General features: G+C 36.3%; 3 protein-coding genes across 7 annotated transcripts; 2 read left to right on the forward strand and 1 right to left on the reverse strand.

Moving 5' to 3' along the window:
• Nucleotides 1-240: 240 nt before the first annotated feature.
• Nucleotides 241-4,114, forward strand: LOC18445115 (S-adenosylmethionine synthase 3). Of its 3 annotated transcripts, none has more exons than XM_088859059.1 (3): nucleotides 241-466; nucleotides 1,942-2,463; nucleotides 3,103-4,114. In XM_088859059.1, exons 2-3 carry the CDS (start codon nucleotides 1,951-1,953, stop codon nucleotides 3,766-3,768), a joined length of 1,179 nt encoding a protein of 392 aa, XP_088715185.1. In that variant the 5' UTR covers nucleotides 241-466; nucleotides 1,942-1,950; the 3' UTR covers nucleotides 3,769-4,114. The 3 variants fall into 3 exon arrangements, with proteins under 3 accessions (XP_088715185.1, XP_006855322.1, XP_020529812.1); XM_006855260.4 differs by having other exon boundaries at nucleotides 241-327; XM_020674153.2 differs by having other exon boundaries at nucleotides 241-327; nucleotides 1,948-2,463.
• Nucleotides 4,115-5,084: 970 nt separating this feature from the next.
• RECQI1 (RECQ helicase l1) lies at nucleotides 5,085-10,784 on the reverse strand. 3 transcript variants are annotated; one of them, XR_016049870.1, is made up of 10 exons: nucleotides 10,221-10,783; nucleotides 9,333-9,676; nucleotides 8,604-8,864; nucleotides 7,803-8,046; nucleotides 7,113-7,209; nucleotides 6,927-6,970; nucleotides 6,255-6,369; nucleotides 5,824-6,177; nucleotides 5,484-5,708; nucleotides 5,085-5,287 (listed from the first exon to the last, which is right to left on the reverse strand). XR_016049870.1 is itself a non-coding variant. In XM_006855261.4 (10 exons), the coding sequence occupies exons 1-10, from the start codon at nucleotides 10,330-10,332 to the stop codon at nucleotides 5,177-5,179; spliced, it is 1,827 nt and encodes a 608-aa protein (XP_006855323.1). In that variant the 5' UTR covers nucleotides 10,333-10,784; the 3' UTR covers nucleotides 5,085-5,176. The 3 variants fall into 3 exon arrangements, 2 of the variants coding, with proteins under 2 accessions (XP_006855323.1, XP_020529883.1); XM_006855261.4 differs by having other exon boundaries at nucleotides 7,883-8,046; nucleotides 10,221-10,784; XM_020674224.2 differs by lacking the exon at nucleotides 8,604-8,864 and having other exon boundaries at nucleotides 7,883-8,046.
• A 5,413-nt stretch (nucleotides 10,785-16,197) lies between these two features.
• LOC18445117 (DUF3511 domain protein, putative (DUF3511)) lies at nucleotides 16,198-16,509 on the forward strand. Its single transcript, XM_006855262.4, has one exon. It carries the CDS (start codon nucleotides 16,198-16,200, stop codon nucleotides 16,507-16,509), a length of 312 nt encoding a protein of 103 aa, XP_006855324.3.
• The last annotated feature ends 1,781 nt before the right edge of the window (nucleotides 16,510-18,290 follow it).

The following is an 18,290-nucleotide window of genomic DNA, read 5'->3' on the forward strand; positions in this document are numbered from 1 at the left end:
ATTCACATGAGCCTATTAATTTTCTTCTTACGCGGCACGTATAGTGTGGACGGTCCAGATTTCTCCATAAACCACGTCGCAATCCAATCGGAGCCGCTGGTGAGGAGCAAGAGCGAAATAATTCGCACGCCGATACGCACGTGTGTCCAAGGGACGCTCGAAACGCGTCCCCGTTCAATGAACTCGGAGGCTTTGCGGGAGAGCCTATAAATAGCTCAACGTCATCGGTGCTTTTTCTCTGCGCCCCTCGTCTCTTTATCTTCTTTGCTCTCTTTAATCTCAGAGTTTGTACTCCCCTTGATCTCAGCGGTTTCGTTTCTTCCAGAGGTGCGTTCATCTCTCTCTCTCTCTCTCTCTCTCTCTCTCTCTCTCTATTGTTCTGCATCTCTCTTCATTGAAGAAATGGTCATAGGCACTCTGTCTCTCTATTGTTCTGCCTCGCTCTTCATTGAAGAAATAGTCATAGGTTCTCTCTCTCTTTCTCTCTCTTGATTGTTTGTTCTTTGAACTTAGATGCATTTCTCTTCATAGACGAAATGGTTCTAGACACACTCTCTCTCTTGATTCTTTTGTTGATTGAACTTAGATCTGGCGAAATTTTCATAGGCACACTCTCTCTCTTGATTCTTTAATTGATTGAACTTAGATCTGGCGAAATTTTCATAGGCACTCTCTCTCTCTTAAATTAGTGGTGTATTTCTGGTAATTTTGCACTTGTTTTGGTTTTGGATCTTACAAATATTTTCTTGTTATTCCTTATTTTTTGTTTTGATTTTGGATGTTGCATTGGTGGATATTGTGGAGTTTATTTTTTGTTTTGGATCTTGCATTTGTGGAAACTTTTTTATCTTGCTTCATTTTTTGCTGTGATTTTTTTAATCTCTAGGATCTATGGCCGTTGATTGTATGAGCTTGAATTTGATTTGGATTTACTCTATAGGATTTATTGCTGTTTAGGATTTTGATATTTTCTGGGCTTTTCCTTGATTGATTTTGAGGATTCTTGGCTATCGTAAATGTGGATCTATGCTTGTCCATGATTGATAGATATAATATGTGATGTTTTCTTTATTTATTTATTGGTTGCCCTAATTTGATGCATTATACATTTTGGTTATTTGTTGTTTTCTATTTATCATTTGTCCTAATTTGATGGTTCTATGAATGTTTTAGCATAATTGTGGATCTGTGCCAATAGCTTAGATAGGGATCTGTGCCGATTTTTCTGCTTCTCTGTTGATTGATGGTGTTATTTGTTTTGATTGTCTTGGCTCTCTTAGATAGAGATCTGTTCATTTTATATTCAGTTTGAATTTTTTCATTACGAATCTTTTTCGGTACTTTTAATGTTAGATCTGCATAGTGCATTGTGTATTATTTTGTGATGTCTTTAGGCTGTCTAATTGTCACACTGAATGGATCAGGATCTACGGAAGATATTGATCTTTGTTTCATTTGCTTTAGATCCTTGAGATCTAGCATCTTAGTCATTAATAATAGGGATAGCATCTCTTGGGCATTAATAATCTTAGCCATTACTAATAGGGATGGCCCTAGCCAGGCCCTACTCCCCTAAGGGCTGGCCCAGGCCTGGCCCGGTCAGGGCTGGGCCAAAGAGGTCCTGGCCCAGACCTGGCCTAGCCCTTTCCAGGTTGGGCTAGAAAAAAAAAAGGCTAGAAAATAACTAAATAAAATGAAAGAGAAATTAAAGAAAAATGAAGGTATATCATGGGACAAAAGTTGCTTGTTTGTGGGGAATGTTTGAATAATCTTGCTTTCTGTGTTTCTATGTTTTTTGTGCCACCAAGTACTCTTCTTGATAGATGTTTAGTCCGATGTGTCTGGAGAGTGTGTGTGAGAGAGAGAGTGTGTCCTGCTTAATAATCACCACTAGAATAACCTCTAGAATTTCGTTCTATAAACACTTTGATCTCTTTGCAGAAGCAGACAATGGAGACCTTCTTGTTCACCTCTGAGTCTGTGAACGAGGGCCACCCCGACAAGCTCTGCGACCAGGTCTCCGATGCCATCCTTGATGCCTGCCTCAAGCAGGACCCCGAGTCCAAGGTGGCTTGCGAGACATGCACTAAGACCAACATGGTGATGGTCTTTGGTGAGATCACCACTAAGGCCAAAGTTGACTACGAGAAAATTGTTCGGGACACTTGCCGCGCCATCGGCTTCACCTCTGCCGATGTTGGTCTTGATGCAGACCGCTGCAATGTCCTTGTGAACATTGAGCAACAGAGTCCTGATATTGCACAAGGCGTTCATGGTCATTTGACCAAGAAGCCTGAGGAGATTGGAGCTGGTGATCAGGGTCACATGTTTGGCTATGCCACTGATGAGACGCCGGAGCTTATGCCATTGACTCACGTGCTTGCAACAAAGTTGGGGGCCAAGCTCACTGAGGTGCGAAAGAATGGGACATGCCCATGGCTCCGACCTGATGGCAAGACCCAGGTAATGTTATTCAAACAAATGTTCTAATGGTGTAATATCTTTTTGGAAAAAGTTTGTTATCTTCTATATTCTGGGAAACATTATAATAGATTAATAACTGCCGTAATGGTCAATATAATGTGCAACATGTATGATTTGATCTCTATCTTCTCCAGGAAAAATGTTAAGTCAGCCGCTACAATGGCTGTGCCCTGTTGCCATTTTAACGTTGCTTTTTTTTCTTTTTAAACTTTTTGCCCTTTTTAGACTTTGCTCTCTACCATATTTCTTGAAAAACATTGTAGTAGCTGTTCTAATGGTAATGTCCCTTTGGCCCTTATAATGAAGATTTCCCTTTGGCCCTTATAATGAAGATTTAGAAACCCATTGTGGTGTTAAATCCGCTGAACCTAATTACTGACCTTGTTCCATTAAGGAAAGCAGTGAAGAAAGAAAATATGGACTTTTCCTTTCAATCAGGGAAAATGGCTGTTATCTACAACCAAAAAGGAGAAAACATGTGTGATTCAAAATAGTCCTCTCAATATAAAATACTCCCCACTATTACAATCATTCAAATATTCACATTTACCGCATTTTCCTTAACTATAGTTACAATTGCATAGGGCCATTTACTAAACCTCTCAGTTCACTCGCCAGGTGACAGTGGAGTACCGTAACGACGGGGGCGCCATGGTCCCACTTCGTGTGCACACGGTCCTCATCTCAACTCAGCACGACGAGACTGTAACCAATGACCAGATTGCGGCCGACCTCAAGGAGCATGTGATCAAGCCCGTCATACCATCCAAGTACCTTGACAAGGACACCATCTTCCACCTGAACCCGTCTGGGCGCTTTGTCATCGGAGGGCCCCATGGTGATGCAGGCCTCACGGGCCGCAAGATCATCATCGATACCTATGGAGGATGGGGGGCCCATGGTGGAGGGGCCTTTTCAGGGAAGGACCCTACCAAGGTGGATAGGAGTGGGGCCTACATCGTGAGGCAGGCAGCCAAGAGTGTGGTGGCGAGTGGATTAGCGAGGCGATGTATCGTTCAGGTGTCTTATGCCATTGGAGTACCAGAGCCTTTGTCTGTTTTTGTGGACACTTACAAGACAGGGAGTACCCCTGATAGGGAAATATTGGCATTGATTAAGGAGAATTTTGATTTTAGGCCTGGGATGATGGCCATTAATTTGGACTTGAAGAGGGGTGGGAATTTCAGGTTTCAAAAGACAGCAGCATATGGGCATTTTGGACGCGATGATCCCGACTTCACTTGGGAGACTGTTAAGGTCCTCAAGGTGGACAAGAAGGCCTAAATTCATCCCTTGAGCAAGAAGAAGCATTATTCAGTGTCTTGTTTTCTCTTGTTTGCCTAGCTTTGTTTTTGTCGGTCAGTATCTATTTGTTTCTTTTGGGGTTTTTCCCCTCTTTTTCTTAGGGGAGGGGAGTTGTTGAAGGAGAGGATTAGGGAGCAAAGGAAATCATTGGTTCCACGGTCAAATTCATATTAAGCTTAGCTTTTGAGGAATATGACATGGTATTTTTTTTGGCTTCTATTCTAATTTGTTTCGTTCCAGTTCATTAAGCTGAGGAGCTTCTATTCTAAATTGTTTCCTTCTGGTTTATTAGGCGGAGGAATATGACATACTATTTTTTGGCTTCTATTCTAAATTGCTACCTTCCGGTTGTTTATTAGGCTGGGAGGGGGGTTCTGTTTTTTTTTCCTGAGTTCCTTCGCAAGAGGATATCTGAAATTGGATTCTCTCTCTGTTACATTCATGGGCATGGAATTTATGCATTTTTTTTTTGTATAGAAGCATTATGTTTTTTTTTTTTTGAAGAAAGGTTTAACTTATACAGGCATTATGTTTTCTCTGTTACATTGTGCGCATGGAATTTATGCATGTAAATTCCTTCCCTCACTATCCCCATCTCTGTTACATTCAGGGGCATGGAATTTATGCATGTTTGCTTGAATACAAGTATTTACATTTTGTTTACTGACAAACATTTCGTGCCTATAGAGATACTTGCTTTTAGTTGTGCTCTCTCTCTCTCTCACACATATGGATATTGGCTTTTAGTTGTTTTGCTCTCTCTCACACACACACATAGCGACTCTCTCACACACAAACACACACATAGCGGAGTTTATGTATGCATATTTAACACTAGAATTACATGAACGTAGACATTCATTTGTAACCATGGAAAGGCAATTGCAATTAAACTTAAATTGTTTTGCTCTCTCATGGAACTATGTACAAATATTGCATACAAGTATCACATGCATGTACATCTGTGAACATGAGGAGTATTGCTTACATTTGTGAACATGAGGAGGCCACGGATAATTTATTCTCTCAATCCAAACGTATTTTTAGCAGATTTCTAGTAGGCTTCAGTAGTTGGGAAATGTACGTACATTCTAATCTTTTTTAAAAAATACGCAAGTGAAGGCATGCACTGGTCTTGCATTAAATCCACCATTGCTTCCTTAAAAAGGAACATGGAGATTTAACCCTACCGGAGTAATTATATCATCATGAGGAAAGTACAGGATGATTGATACCTCTACAAAACCCCAAAACACCATTCTTAATCACCTTGGGCATGAACGCAAACACACTAATTCTTCAAGTAAACAAATATAATTATGAAGCAATCAAATAATAAGTAGATTTCACTTGCACAATTAATTCAATAACCACTATTTTCACATGCTCATTTCGACATCTTAATACAATTATCACAAGGACTGGGACCCTTTTTACACTGCATCCTATCGAAGGGTTCCCCAAAATGTTTGAGAAGTGTCTGTCTCCGACATTGATCCTGAAAAAACAACCAGAGAAAATTAGCACAAACATTAGAGAGAGCACTATTTCACTTATGAGCATCGGCATCTCTGATTCCACAAAAGAATGCTATGTATGCTATACCCATATATTAGTTGATAAATGGCACCACAAAAACACATGTATGTACACAGATTTACCTTAAAATGAAATCAAGAATGTAAATTTATTACCTTTAGTTCACAATATTCTTGCATCATCCTTGCTTGATCCATTGCTATCTTAAAGCTTTCACTTTTACATGCTACTCCATTCCTTAACATGCACACAACCCGGCTGAAATCCTTCTTCTGGTACAGAGCAATGCATACGGATGGAAGATTATCCCTTCCTGCTCTTCCAGACTCTTGGTAATAGCTTTCAATCGATTTGGACATGGTGTTGTGAATAACATAACGCTGAAAAGTCAAACAAAAACTCAGTATATTCAGATGAACAACCCAATAGAGCAGAGTGGAATTTTTTAAAAGAAAAAGAAGGAAAAGAAACTTATGAAGATTTATCTTGACTCACAACATCAGGTTTATCTATCCCCATTCCAAATGCAATAGTAGCACACACCACTTGCACTTCTCCTGTATGCCATTTCCTCTGAACAATAACTCTTTGACGAGAAGCGAGGCCAGCATGGTAAAATGCTGTTTTTATGTGAACTTTCTCCTTTAAATATGTTGAAACCTCCTCGCATTCATTCTTTGAAAGGCAGTAAACTATTCCACACACATTATGAAAATGATCTTTGATTAGTTGCCCAAGCTGCTTCAATGAATCCTTGTTTTTGGCGAGTACTTCATACTTGAGATTTGGCCGATCAAAGCTTGCCTCAAGCACAAGAGCATGGGGTATTTGTAAGGTGTTTAATATGTCCTGCATAACGCACCCAACATTAGGAAATGATAGAATGATAAAGACTCAAGATAAACAGTTCACTCTCTAATATTAACCTTTCGAACCGGTTGGGTTGCAGTGGCAGTCAAGGCCATAACAGGAACTTCAGGGAACTTTTGCTTAAGGCATCCCAATCCTCTGTAGTCTGGACGAAAATCATGTCCCCACTGGCTGTGAAAGCACAGAGAAAACAAAAGAATAACAAGGTATTCAAACTCGTTAGACAACAATTGCCTTTTCCAAATATATACATTGCTCTTTATTTCATCACGAAAACATAATTTAGATAAGGAAAATTATCAAATTACCCATGAGAGATGAAAAATTTAACACCTTATATCTTTTAATTTAACTTCACAATACCCATTGAAGAGCACATGATCTTAAGTTGGAAAAGTTGCAAATGGGTAAATGTTAAATAGTTCATCTATCATGGGTATTTTGATGAATTTCCCATTAGATAAAGGCAATCATAATAGGGAAAGTGCATTATAGTTTAATGGATTTTGGTAAAGCACAATAAATTGTTCAATCACCACACATTGAAATGATTGACAATAACTGGGAGTAGTAGTACAGGAATTAGGCTCATATCCTACGATGGTGGATCGCATTCTCCCTTTTACTGCCCATCATTTCATTGGATGGCACAATGGAGTATTGGCTTCCCACAAGTCCATTGGACAGTGCACTTTCATTTCATAATATGTGTCATTCTGGGAAAATACCTCACACAATGTGCTTCATCAATGACAAACCTCGCCAATTGTCCCTATCATGCAAAAATTAGACTCCTCCATTTGAGTATCCATTCAAATTTCAACCAGCCATGAATAAATGCCTGTAGCTTTGCTATGGTATACAAAGGTGTTTTCTTGTACATGCAGAAGTCGGAACAAAGAAAACAAACGGACCTTTTGGTGGAGGTTTTGTAGAATGTCCACGAAGGACATATTTCCAGCAATTCTTTCAGGAGTTACATACAAAAGCTTGCAAGATGGTTTACTTTTCCTAGAGAACCATGGAAAAAATGACTAAAATGTCAGCAAATAAACTACACATGATATTCATCAGTCTTAGAGCTCCACAAACATGGAATCAAAAAATTCGAGGTGGTGATGTTTTCAGCGACAAATCTCCTGACACATACTGGATGGAATTCAATTATCTAACCAGCAACTTGTAAGGCTAACACTATTTGAAGGTGACCTATACTCTTTATACAAGGCAACTGCAGCTGCTATTTCAATACGGAACTTGTTCAGCAGTCACACAGCATCAAATATACATATGAAAAGCAAAGGAAAGCTGAGAGCAAATGCTTAAATGAAATGCAAAGATTTGAATGCAAATGTTTAGATTACAAAAATCGCATTTGATTATTTAAATGGGAATCATGAGACTGATACTATCTAAAGGTGATTTGTTCTTTATTGAAAGTAACTTCAACTGTTGTTACAAGACATAAAGGGGTAAGAAGTCGAGCATCATATATGCATACGAGGAACTAAAGAAAACTGAAACCAAATAGTTAAAACTTAAAAAGGAAAAGGAGGACAAATTGCGACTTGCAAGAATATGTTATAAAGCAAAAGAGATACTACCAAGGAAGATTGCCAAACTTAATGAAAGAGATTCTTGCGAAACAAAGGTTTTCTCCAAAAATAAAGATCTGACTCCATGCCTTAATTCTTGGATGACAGCTGACGCTTGCGAGGAGGTCTGTTGAGAATTAAGAAAAGTAGCTGGTATCCCGAACTTGAGGTTCAACGTAACTATCTGATCTTGAATAAGTGAAAGTAACGGGCTGACAACAATAGTAACCCCGGGGCGGAGAGTTGCAGGCAGCTGAGATAGACGAAAGCAACTAGAAGTGAAAATAGCATAATGAATCTTAAAATATCCATGGAAACCACAACATTCACCCCAAAACAAAAAGCAATGATTTCGTGAAACCCCAAAGCATGTTAAAGTTTCAAAGTGGTGAATGGAACACCTCAAAAAGCCAAGGCCATCACAAACACAATAAACAAAATTATTTCTAAATAAGGAGGGCTTTTTCTGATAAAAATAATATGCTAAAAAAGATGAGAAATTCTACAAATCATGGAGAATTCCATGCCTATACCTACATCTAACACTAGGTAAATTATCCAAAAAGAAACATCTCACAACCTCTCCATCAAGCAGCTTAAGATCGTCGATAAACATAACTAGTACGCAGCTTAAGATCTTCGATAAACATAATTAGAAAGGCATGGCAGGGCTCTAATTAAAAATGAGACAGGAAGATTAAAATACGTCACTTGCTCAGAAGAAACACGGGAAAGTATAGCAGATCCTAGGTAAAATGGGCACTTCAATTTCCATTAGAGAACTAATTATGGAAAGAAAAGGTTATATACCTGGTAGCAGAGACTTTTACCCCCGCCTGTAGGCATAAGTACAAAGCAGTCTCTCTTTGTGATGGCTGCCATACAAGCCTCATGTTGCAGAGGCCGAAATGTTTTGTTTCCAAAAATTACAACATTTGCCAATTCAACATCATCCAAAGCTTGCAATTCTTCAAATTTCATAGTTCTATGATCAATGTCTGATGTACCAGAAGATATGGTTTCTCTTGCAAATGGTGCTGCAAATTTTTTTGGATTGGTGGCCCCATGTCCCTTCAGAATTCCAAAAACTGAAACCTTTATATTTGGTTACAGATTTCACGATGGAGGACACAGGTACTCGAAGTTCAAAAATAAGATGAAATTCAAAGGAAAAAAGGATAAAGGAGAAATCAAACGTATTTAGAATAAAACATAATAAGAAAGAAAAAGCAAATTTGAATCGCTTCACTAAAATGAGCAAAATAAAACACGTCCAATTAATTGGAAACTAAATAAAACTTCTCAACTGCTACTAAACTACATTTATTGAGGTTGCAAGAAATAAAAAAATCCGAGGAATTTCAAATTCTTGAAAAACCCAAGCAGAAAAAAAAAAAAATCAGTTATTCATTATTCCAAATAAATTCAATAAAACACCTGAAAGTAGATGAAATTGTGATGGAGAAAGCGGCTTGATCTCTTAGCAAAAAGTAGAAAACACAATCACCCTCTTAAGCAAGATAGAGATCTCATGCTTACACTGGATTTTAAAGGACGCTTCCCTAAGCTTAGGCCCCCAGAAACTGAATTTTCCCGAGCACTGGAAGTGTCAAGTATTTCGGAATGCTCATTAATCGAACGCCTAGAACCATCATTTCGAGACTCCAAAAGGAACTCTTCATCACTGTCTAAAGTAGTTGTATTCTCCAATTCATTATCCCCATGAATTTCTTTTCCCAAAATATTGCTCAAAGCTCCGCAAGCTTCTTGTTCCATGGCTTGCAAATCATCCCACTCTTCTTTATTTTGCATGGAATCAGCCAATGCAGCAAGGTAGTCGTCACCACAATGCTCAACTGTGATGAAATCCTTCCCATCGTCACCTGCATATGCACCCAAAAAAGAAAAACTTAGGAGACCAAAGTTCCTGATTATTCAGCAAGGTGAAAATATACACCATTTTCACCAATTCCAGCAGAATTCAGCACAAAAACCAAAACCCACCTGAGAAATAATTTTTTTTGAGAAATAATAATTATTTGCCTAAGAAATAAAGAAATTCACAGTAGAGTGTGATGTATCTAATGTTGGAAAGCTTATTTTCTTTAATCACACCAGAGAATTAATTGATTTGAGAAGAATCGATATCAAGAAACTGAAGTAGCCACTTAATCCTATTATACCACCCTGTAATGTTGAGAAATTGTTTCTAAAATGCTTAAAAGTAAAAAATGAAAGGATTGAAATTTCCAACATCCAAAGGATTAATTGATTCGATTACCAATCAATCCCATGCATCAATCTAACGTGGAATCTATGAAATCATGGCTGAAAATTCAACGAAATCCTTTCATGGATGTAGATAATTAGGGCACAAATAAATCAAATGAAATTGAAAGATAAGAAAATTCGGATGATAAAAAATACCGTATAACTGAATCAATCGCTCAAGACATTCTTTGGCCGTAATTTCATCGAATCCAAAATCGAAAGCCAGGCTCAAGAGGCGGCATTTCTCGATCTCCAAGTCGTGCTCCATTAGAGCAGCCGCTTCGTGCCCTAACCCTAAAACTGGTTTTAAAATGGCGTTTGAAAAGTGGCGGGACACTAAGGCGAGTTTTTAGGAAAGAAAATGGTTCGATAGGGCTGCAGCCCTATCAAAATAAGTAAAGCATCCAATAGCTCATCCAAAATTGTAATTCAATCATGGGAAAACTTTATATCGATCATGAACATTATAGTTGTTGTGAAAACAAATTACGATTTCAAACTCTAAAAAATAATATATATTTTAACAAAAAGATTATCTAGACCATCCATTTGCCGTAAAAACAAGTGTTCAAAGATCCACAACATCTGTATGTTTTTTTTAGTTTCAAATTTACTATCGACTTTGAAAATTGATTTAAGAGCCGTCATAGATATTTATGTGGCTACCCATGTGTGCGAGGAATATGTGGGAATCATAAGGATTACATCGTTAATTTATCATCCTCCCTCACAGTGGCCTACCCACTTAAATGAATTTGCCACTTAACCTAGAGAAAGAGAGTTTTTGTCAAACGTTAACATTCAAATAAGAGAGAGAGAAGAGAGATTTTTATTAGCTTTTAAATAAAAAGAGTTATGGTTTGCATAGAGCCGAGCTCTAAACAATCAAAATAAAAGGTAACTTCAAATGGTATCGAGGTTTCAATACTGAAAATCTTTGCAATAGCCTTAAAATATATTTGCATCTCTAAAATAGGTACAATTTGTATAGAGTTGAGCTCTAAACAATCAAAATAAAATGTACTTGCAAATGGTATCGACAAATGTGCTTTCAATATTAAAAATCTTTGCCATAGTTTTAAATTATATTTTCATCTCTAATTATAAAATTTCAAACTTAAAAAATAGTGTAGATCGAGCATATCTATGAAAACTTGAAAATTTTAAAAATTGATGGCCCAAAAATGCATTAAAAATATATTATTTTCAAATTTTGAAATCCATTTTTTTTTTTATATCTATACACTGTGATGCTGAGATAATCAATTTGAAGATATTTAAGCAGCAAAACAACAAGTAAAATCTTTGATATCCCCTCTAATTTGATTGTTTAGGGCCTCACACTTACATAAATTTTTTTCATAAAAAAATATTTAAAAATATACTAGACGTTAATAGTAAGGACTGATTGGCATGTGCCAATTCATGCTTGCCACGTTGCCACATGGTAGCAACGGCACACCACGTATCAAACAACTTAGTTTTAGTTAGGATTGGTTAGTTTAATGCGCAGCTCAAATCTCCTCTCTTCTTATCAATGAGCACCTGTACTATACTTCTGCTGGAACTTATTATCCCTCACTCAAACACCTATTTTAGGGAAAAAAAAATAGTCTAAATTTGTTTTGGAAACCACATAATATTACAAGATGATTGTTTTCAAAATAAAAAATTTGAATTGTTAGATATGATATTTTTGTACTACCGCTAAATGGTCCTGTGGTATCATCAATAGTCAAGAGTTTTTTTTTTTTTCAACTAATGGGGCTTGGTCATGTTCTATTAAAAGTCATATTCTTCCTAGTGAGACCATAAGTCTCCAATAGGAAGAGAAAGCTGATTTATGAGTCTCCAATAGGAGAAAAAAACTGATTTATGTGAGGAAGGTCATAATTTAACATTTAAAACCGTTAGACGAAGCTACCAACTCTTTCTAGTTGGTGGGATGGTTGCAAAATATTATAGATGTCCTTTATACTTTTTATTTTAATTTTTTTTTGGGTCTATCAACTTTATTCTTAAAAAAAATTACAAACATTATCTTAAAATGAATTATCTATGCAACTTATTTAACCCAATCTTTTTTCTCACTATTTTTTCCAAAACAATATTTCTTTACAAAAACCCCAAGATAAAAAGTTATTATTTTTTGAACGGATATGCCTTTACCGTACAAACCAAATCAATTCGCGGGTTCCAAATAACGTAGTACTGCTAGAGTACCTTTTTGCACTACCGGAACGCGTTCTCATAACGCTCGAGCACTTGTTTATACTGCTGGAGAGCAATCCTATCCTAGATACGTTTTCAATTGAAAAAATGGATGGGTACGGTGCTACAGATAGTAGTATTTTACAAGCTTCGAAGTTTGAATAATTCCTCGATATTAAAGCGACCATAAATGACTGCAAAAACTGATATATTAGGGGACTGAGTTGTAAGACTGCATTCATTGAGATATCCATTGTCTGATGCTAAAAGAGGTAATTTCAGTGCTGAAAAGCATTTCGATGGTTATACAACTCTATTTGTCACGCCCACTTATGAAATGGGATTGTATGCTATTGGCCAATTTATTTTGGGATTGTATACAAATAGACCGTTTATTTTTTGTATATGAAAGTCACAATTATTTTTTATCTCTAAATTTTTAAAATATGTTAATGTAACACAAAGTTTCCAAACAAATTTCTAGAATTTCATGACTTATCTCAAGCCATCTAATTTGACATCTAATGAGTGGGAATGATTGTGACCTCTATGTACAAAAGATAAAAAGTGTGGTTTGTATAGATTCTAGGCTCTAAACAATCAAATTGGAGCCTGCCTTCAAATAGTGTTGAGAAATGTGGTTTCACTATCGAAAATCTTTGTAATAGCCTTAAAATATATTTTTATATTTATTTATAAAGTTCAAATCTTCAAAAATAGTGTAGATCAACAGATTTATGAAAACTTGAAAATCTAAAAAATTGATGGTAAAAAAATGCATTGTAAAATACACTATTTCCAAAACTCGAAATCCAATTTTTTTCTCATGTCTATGCATCTTGATGTCGAGATGATCAATTTGAAGATATTTGGGCATCAAAAGAACATCTTCCAGTGAAATTTTTGATGTAGGCTCAAATTTGATTGTTTAGAGCCTCGGCTCTATATAAACTTTTCCCAAATATATATGGTCTATTTGTAGACAATCCCTTTATTTTTGGTATAATAATGCTATAGTCCCCTTTTAGCTGTTGGATGTGAAATCCAATAGATAAAAATACGTCATAACATTCAAAAAAATTTGCTTCGGACATTATGCTTAAATAATGATACATTCTCAACCACTCAATTTCAAATCTAACAGTCAATGATAATTGTGACCTCATTGTATAAACAATAGGAAAAATTATAAATAACCCTCAAGACTAGGCTTTTTATGTAAGTTACCCCCAATCAAACTTTTTTTCTCACTTGTTTCTCCAAAATATATTTTTATAACAAATACCCCCAAGTAAAAAAATATACATTTTTTTGACGAAAAATACCATTTTTCGTGTATAAAAATTTAAATTTAGCTAGACATTCACGTGGGCTTACATGGGTAGTCGAACTGCTATTTGATATTGTTGGACCCCGTTAAATTAAAAAAAGTGCCAGACCGCTCTTTGACATTGTCGGAACGCACTTTGGGCATGTTGCTAGACTGCTTGGGCCCATTGTCCGACCGCTCTTTGGTAGTGCCGGACCGCATGGGCCCATTGCCGAACCGTTCTTTGTCAGTGCCGGACCGCCACTATTATTGATCGGATCAACATTACACTGCTGGACCGCCTTAAGAGTATGCCATACCGCTTTTTCGTGGAAAATAGGAGAGAGAGGTGTGGGTAAAAGTAAATGACGATAGTTTAGATTTTTATTTTTATTTTTTTTGCGTTGATGGGTATTTGCTAAGAAATTATACTATGGGAAAAAAAAGTGAGAAAAAAAATTTGGTTGGGGGTAACTTGTATAGAGAGGGATTATTTGTAATTTTTTTTTGAAAAATAAATGGTATCTTTATATACATTTCTTTATGAAATCCAAAGCTTCAAAATTACCGCTAACAGAGCAAATCTATAAATAATTAATCTTTTTTAAAAATAAACGGGATTACAAGATGCTCAGTTTTCGCCACTTGAAATTCTCTTTATTTTTATTTTTATTTACCATACATATTGTGGTTGAGGATTATCAGTTTGAGAGTTTTTTCTTTTTTTTTCTACTACGCATCTCAAGAGGCCTTTGTGGTTGAGGCTCACAGTGAGGTGGCTTCTCTCTTTTTCTCCAGCTGGAAGTGTAACGGTTTAGACCTTTAGCCCCCAAAAATGGAGATTCTTGAAGATTATTTCAAAAATATCAGCCTATTTTCCATAATGAGCACCAATCGGTCTCGTAAGTGATTGGGTTCAATTGGGGGTAATTTAGTCATTGTTCCCAAAAACCGTTCGACTTCTGTTTTGGTACCTTTAACACTCCCCATCTCGCTGCCCTCCTTAAAATCCGAGATTATTTTTGTTATTTTTTATACAAAAGGGGCTATTTCAGTAAGGAAGCATCTTATATATTACGCCTCAAAAATCCATCGGAAATGGTGGTTTTAATATTGAAAAATCTTTCGATTGATATCCCCACATGGAGATATACGACGGTAAAAAATAAAAAGATTTTATATCTTAAAAATAATGTATTTTGTAACATATTATTTATATCGTCTATTTTCAAAATTTTATATTTTTAAAATTTAAATTTTTTACTTTTAAAATTTAAATTTTAACTATTTTTTAAATTTAAATTTTTATAATGAGATATAAAAATAGATTTTAAAATAATTTAAAAAATATTTTATATCAAAATTATATACCGTGATAAAATTTGAAGACCTCTACGATGCATCGGTATGCTACCTGCAGCCGTTACAGTAAATGTCTTTTTAAACAGAAAAACACATGACAGGCTGTGTTATGTACCGTGAGCAGGGACATTTTAAACTTATAGTCAGCTCGGCCAGGGGCATTTTCGTTATTACGACAAAATATTCGCATTTCTTCGGACAAGGTTTCCGGCAGTCATCTGTATTAAACGATTCGAAGTTCAAAAAAGTTTATATAAAAGTAAAGCTTTAACCAATCGTACCTTGTTTTGATACTCAATAATCCTCCAATCTATCCTTTCCTTTTGGTCTCAAGATGTATAGACATGAAAAAAATTATATTTTTAAATCTTGAGAATAGTGTATCTTGTAATTTATTTTTTGAATTGTTAATTTTTAATATTTTCAATTATTTATAGATCTGTTCTTATGCTAATTTTAAATCTTTAAATTTTATAGTTAAAAATAAAAATAGATTTTAAAAATATAACCAAGATTTCCAATATTGAAACAATATTTTTTTATGCTATTTGAGGTGCGCTCTACTTTGATTGCTTAGGGTTTCAGCCTTATGTAAATCATATTTCAAAGTTTAAAAGAAGAGTGCAGCTAGTATACGGATGTATTTTAAAATTTAAAAAATAGTTAAAATTAAATACATCTATAAACATATGAAAATCTTGAAAATAGACGGTGTAGATAATATGTTGTAAAATGCACTATTTTTTAGATTTAAAATCTTTTTATTTTTTATGATCATACATACATGTCGATGTTCAATCAAAAGGTTTTTCGAACATTTTTTCAATAGATTTTTGAGGTGCATCCGTAGCTCAACATTATAAGGTTGCATCCTTATATACGGAGACGAGGGGCTCCCTCCCCTGTTCGCCCAACTCCACTAACTGTTTCTCTCTCTAAACTCCTATAAACGTTTCTCTCTCTAGGGTTAGACCACACGCATAAATTCATCGCCCCGTCCCTCTCTCTCTCAACAGTCTCGAATCCAGACTACACGCATTAATTCGCGGCCTGTATCTCTCTTCCCTCCCCGTATTCCTCTTTCTCTCTCTACCAGCTGCTCTCTCTCTCTCTCTTACAATCTACATAAACACAAATTTGCCAGCCGGTTTCTCTCTCCATCGCCATCGCCATCGCCATCGCCGGTGCTTGACGGCAATGCCTGGTAAATGAACCCCTAACTTCTCCTTCTCCCTGTCCTCTGGTTCATCCATGGCGGATTACCAGGGTTACAGGACCTATGGAGACCGCAAACTCGAGATCGTGAATGGCAAGGCCTTCAGCGCTAACCAGTCGTATCTAGCTGCTCGATCTCCGCCTCGCCTGCCGCCGGTGAAAACCACTGGAAAATCAAAGAGCAGAAGCTCGGTGAGGCCGTGGTGTTTGAGCGATCCAGAGATGAAGAGGAGGAAGAGGGTCGCGGGTTATAAGGTTTATGCAGTGGAGGGAAGGGTTAAGGCCTCTTTTCGCAGAAGTTTCAGATGGATCAAGGACAAATGTTCAGAACTCATTCATGGCTGGTGAGAGAAAATTTGTGATCTGATCTCCATATGGAGAAGAAAATTTGTAAGAAATCTGTTTCTTTCTCGTTTCTTCTGTGAATCTTATTTGTTGGTGGTGGTCGTTGGGGTTTCTAGTGGTCTTGTCCCGAGGGGATTGGGATGGGGCTTTTACTTTTGACTCTGTTTCTACTTTCTCTCTGTTGCGAAGGGATTGGGATGGGGTTTCTGTGAACTCATTCTTGTTGTATTGTGTTTAGTGGTTCTGTTTTCTCTCTCTTGTTTGATTGATGCGATATAGAACTGACCAATTTGGCGTGTTTGTAAGTTGTTTTTGTTGCATAAAAATTGGGTTTCTCTCTCGATGCCTTAATCAGTGCATGAAAGATAGACGTGGGATTCTGCCTCTGGTGTTCCTCTCTCTATGGTTTGCTGTTGCAGCATGAGCAAAACAAACTCTCTCTAGGATGTGAATGCGATCCTGAGAATGACTGATCCAATGGTTTTTCTTGTTTGCATGTGGTTTTTGCTAATATTGGGGAAACAGAAGGGATGTTTTATTTCTTTCTCTAGGGCTTCCTTTTCCAACAAGGAATTGAAGCTCAATATATCGGTGTCATTTCTCTGATGGCAATTTCCATTTCTGGAACTGCTCGAATTAAATTCATTACCTATTTAATGAAAGTCAAACTCAATCGATATGTGTGCTTGGAATCAATTGAAGCCTGCAAATCTGGGATTTAGCCAGTGCTATTTATTTTCGCTTCTGGGTAACAGGTTTCAGTGATAATTAGAGTTAAAACTCACCCCAAAAAATTGGACGGTAATAACTTTGGTTCATAGTTCAAGCAATCAGGGGTGGAAATTCATAAATTTGGTGCCAATCATGAACCAAATTTAGGTTTTTGCATTTGGACCATGAACCATTATTTAATTCTGGCACCAAATTATGATAAATTTGAAAATGCAAACTAATGGACACCAAACATAATGGATCTGTAATTTGTTTTATTCTTCTTTTGAATATCAAATTTCCTTTTGTATTTTCATGTAGGCATTGATGCCACCCAACTATTCATAGTTATTTGAAAATGGAAGATTGGATCAAACCTTTAATATATAATCCCTGCACAAGTGGGTGTCTTGGACCAAACAGGAAGTAGATTTATCAGTTCTTGGCTTTTATTTTGCTGGCCTCTTGAAATTTTTTTAATCAGATTCCTTCCATTCCATTTGTTTTGGCTTTTTTATCTGAAAGTGAGATTTGAACATTATCAGTTTTTGGCTTTTATTTTGCACTGTGGCCTCTGATATTTTTTTAATCTGATTCCTCCATTTCATTTGTTTTTGGCTTTTTTATTTGAAGGTGAGATCTGAACATGTAACCTTGCACTCTTCAAATGTAAATTTAAGCACAATTCCATTTGTGTTTTGCTTCGTCATTATTTAGAAGTGAGATTTGAACCATGTGATAATGGATTCTTTATTTGTAATTTTCACTTAAGAAAATGCACGAAGGATTCGACACTTGTAGCTTTCACCCAAGAAAATGCAGGACGTAATTTGATTGCCAAATAGAATTAGCTAAAGTGCAAATTTTCACATCAAGATTGTTAAGCATGATTTTTTCCATTTGGCTTTCTTTCCTTGAATTATTTTTTGTTCTTGGAATCACGGTTAAATTCTCTTGGTATTCATTGGGTATGATAGCTGAAATATTAACTAACTTTTTAAGTGAAAGAATGCACAGGAAAGCCGAGTGGAATCTCACAAACTTACAAGAAATACAAATTGCTTGCCATATGT

Source organism: Amborella trichopoda, chromosome 2, assembly GCF_054954075.1.
Source record: "Amborella trichopoda isolate Santa Cruz 75 chromosome 2, AtrichopodaSantaCruz75HAP2 v2.0, whole genome shotgun sequence".
NCBI lineage: Eukaryota > Viridiplantae > Streptophyta > Magnoliopsida > Amborellales > Amborellaceae > Amborella > Amborella trichopoda.

Coding starts and splice junctions, on each gene's coding strand:
- RECQI1 (XM_006855261.4), bottom strand. CDS start 10,332: ATGGAGCACGACTTGGAGATCGAGAAATGCCGCCTCTTGAGCCTGGCT. Junction 6,971..7,112: donor TACAAAACCTCCACCAAAAG/GTCCGTTTGTTT, acceptor TTTGCATGATAG/GGACAATTGGCGAGGTTTGT. Junction 5,709..5,823: donor GGATAGATAAACCTGATGTT/GTGAGTCAAGAT, acceptor TTGACTTTTCAG/CGTTATGTTATTCACAACAC.
- LOC18445115 (XM_088859059.1), top strand. CDS start 1,951: ATGGAGACCTTCTTGTTCACCTCTGAGTCTGTGAACGAGGGCCACCCC. Junction 2,464..3,102: donor GACCTGATGGCAAGACCCAG/GTAATGTTATTC, acceptor TTCACTCGCCAG/GTGACAGTGGAGTACCGTAA.
- LOC18445117 (XM_006855262.4), top strand. CDS start 16,198: ATGGCGGATTACCAGGGTTACAGGACCTATGGAGACCGCAAACTCGAG.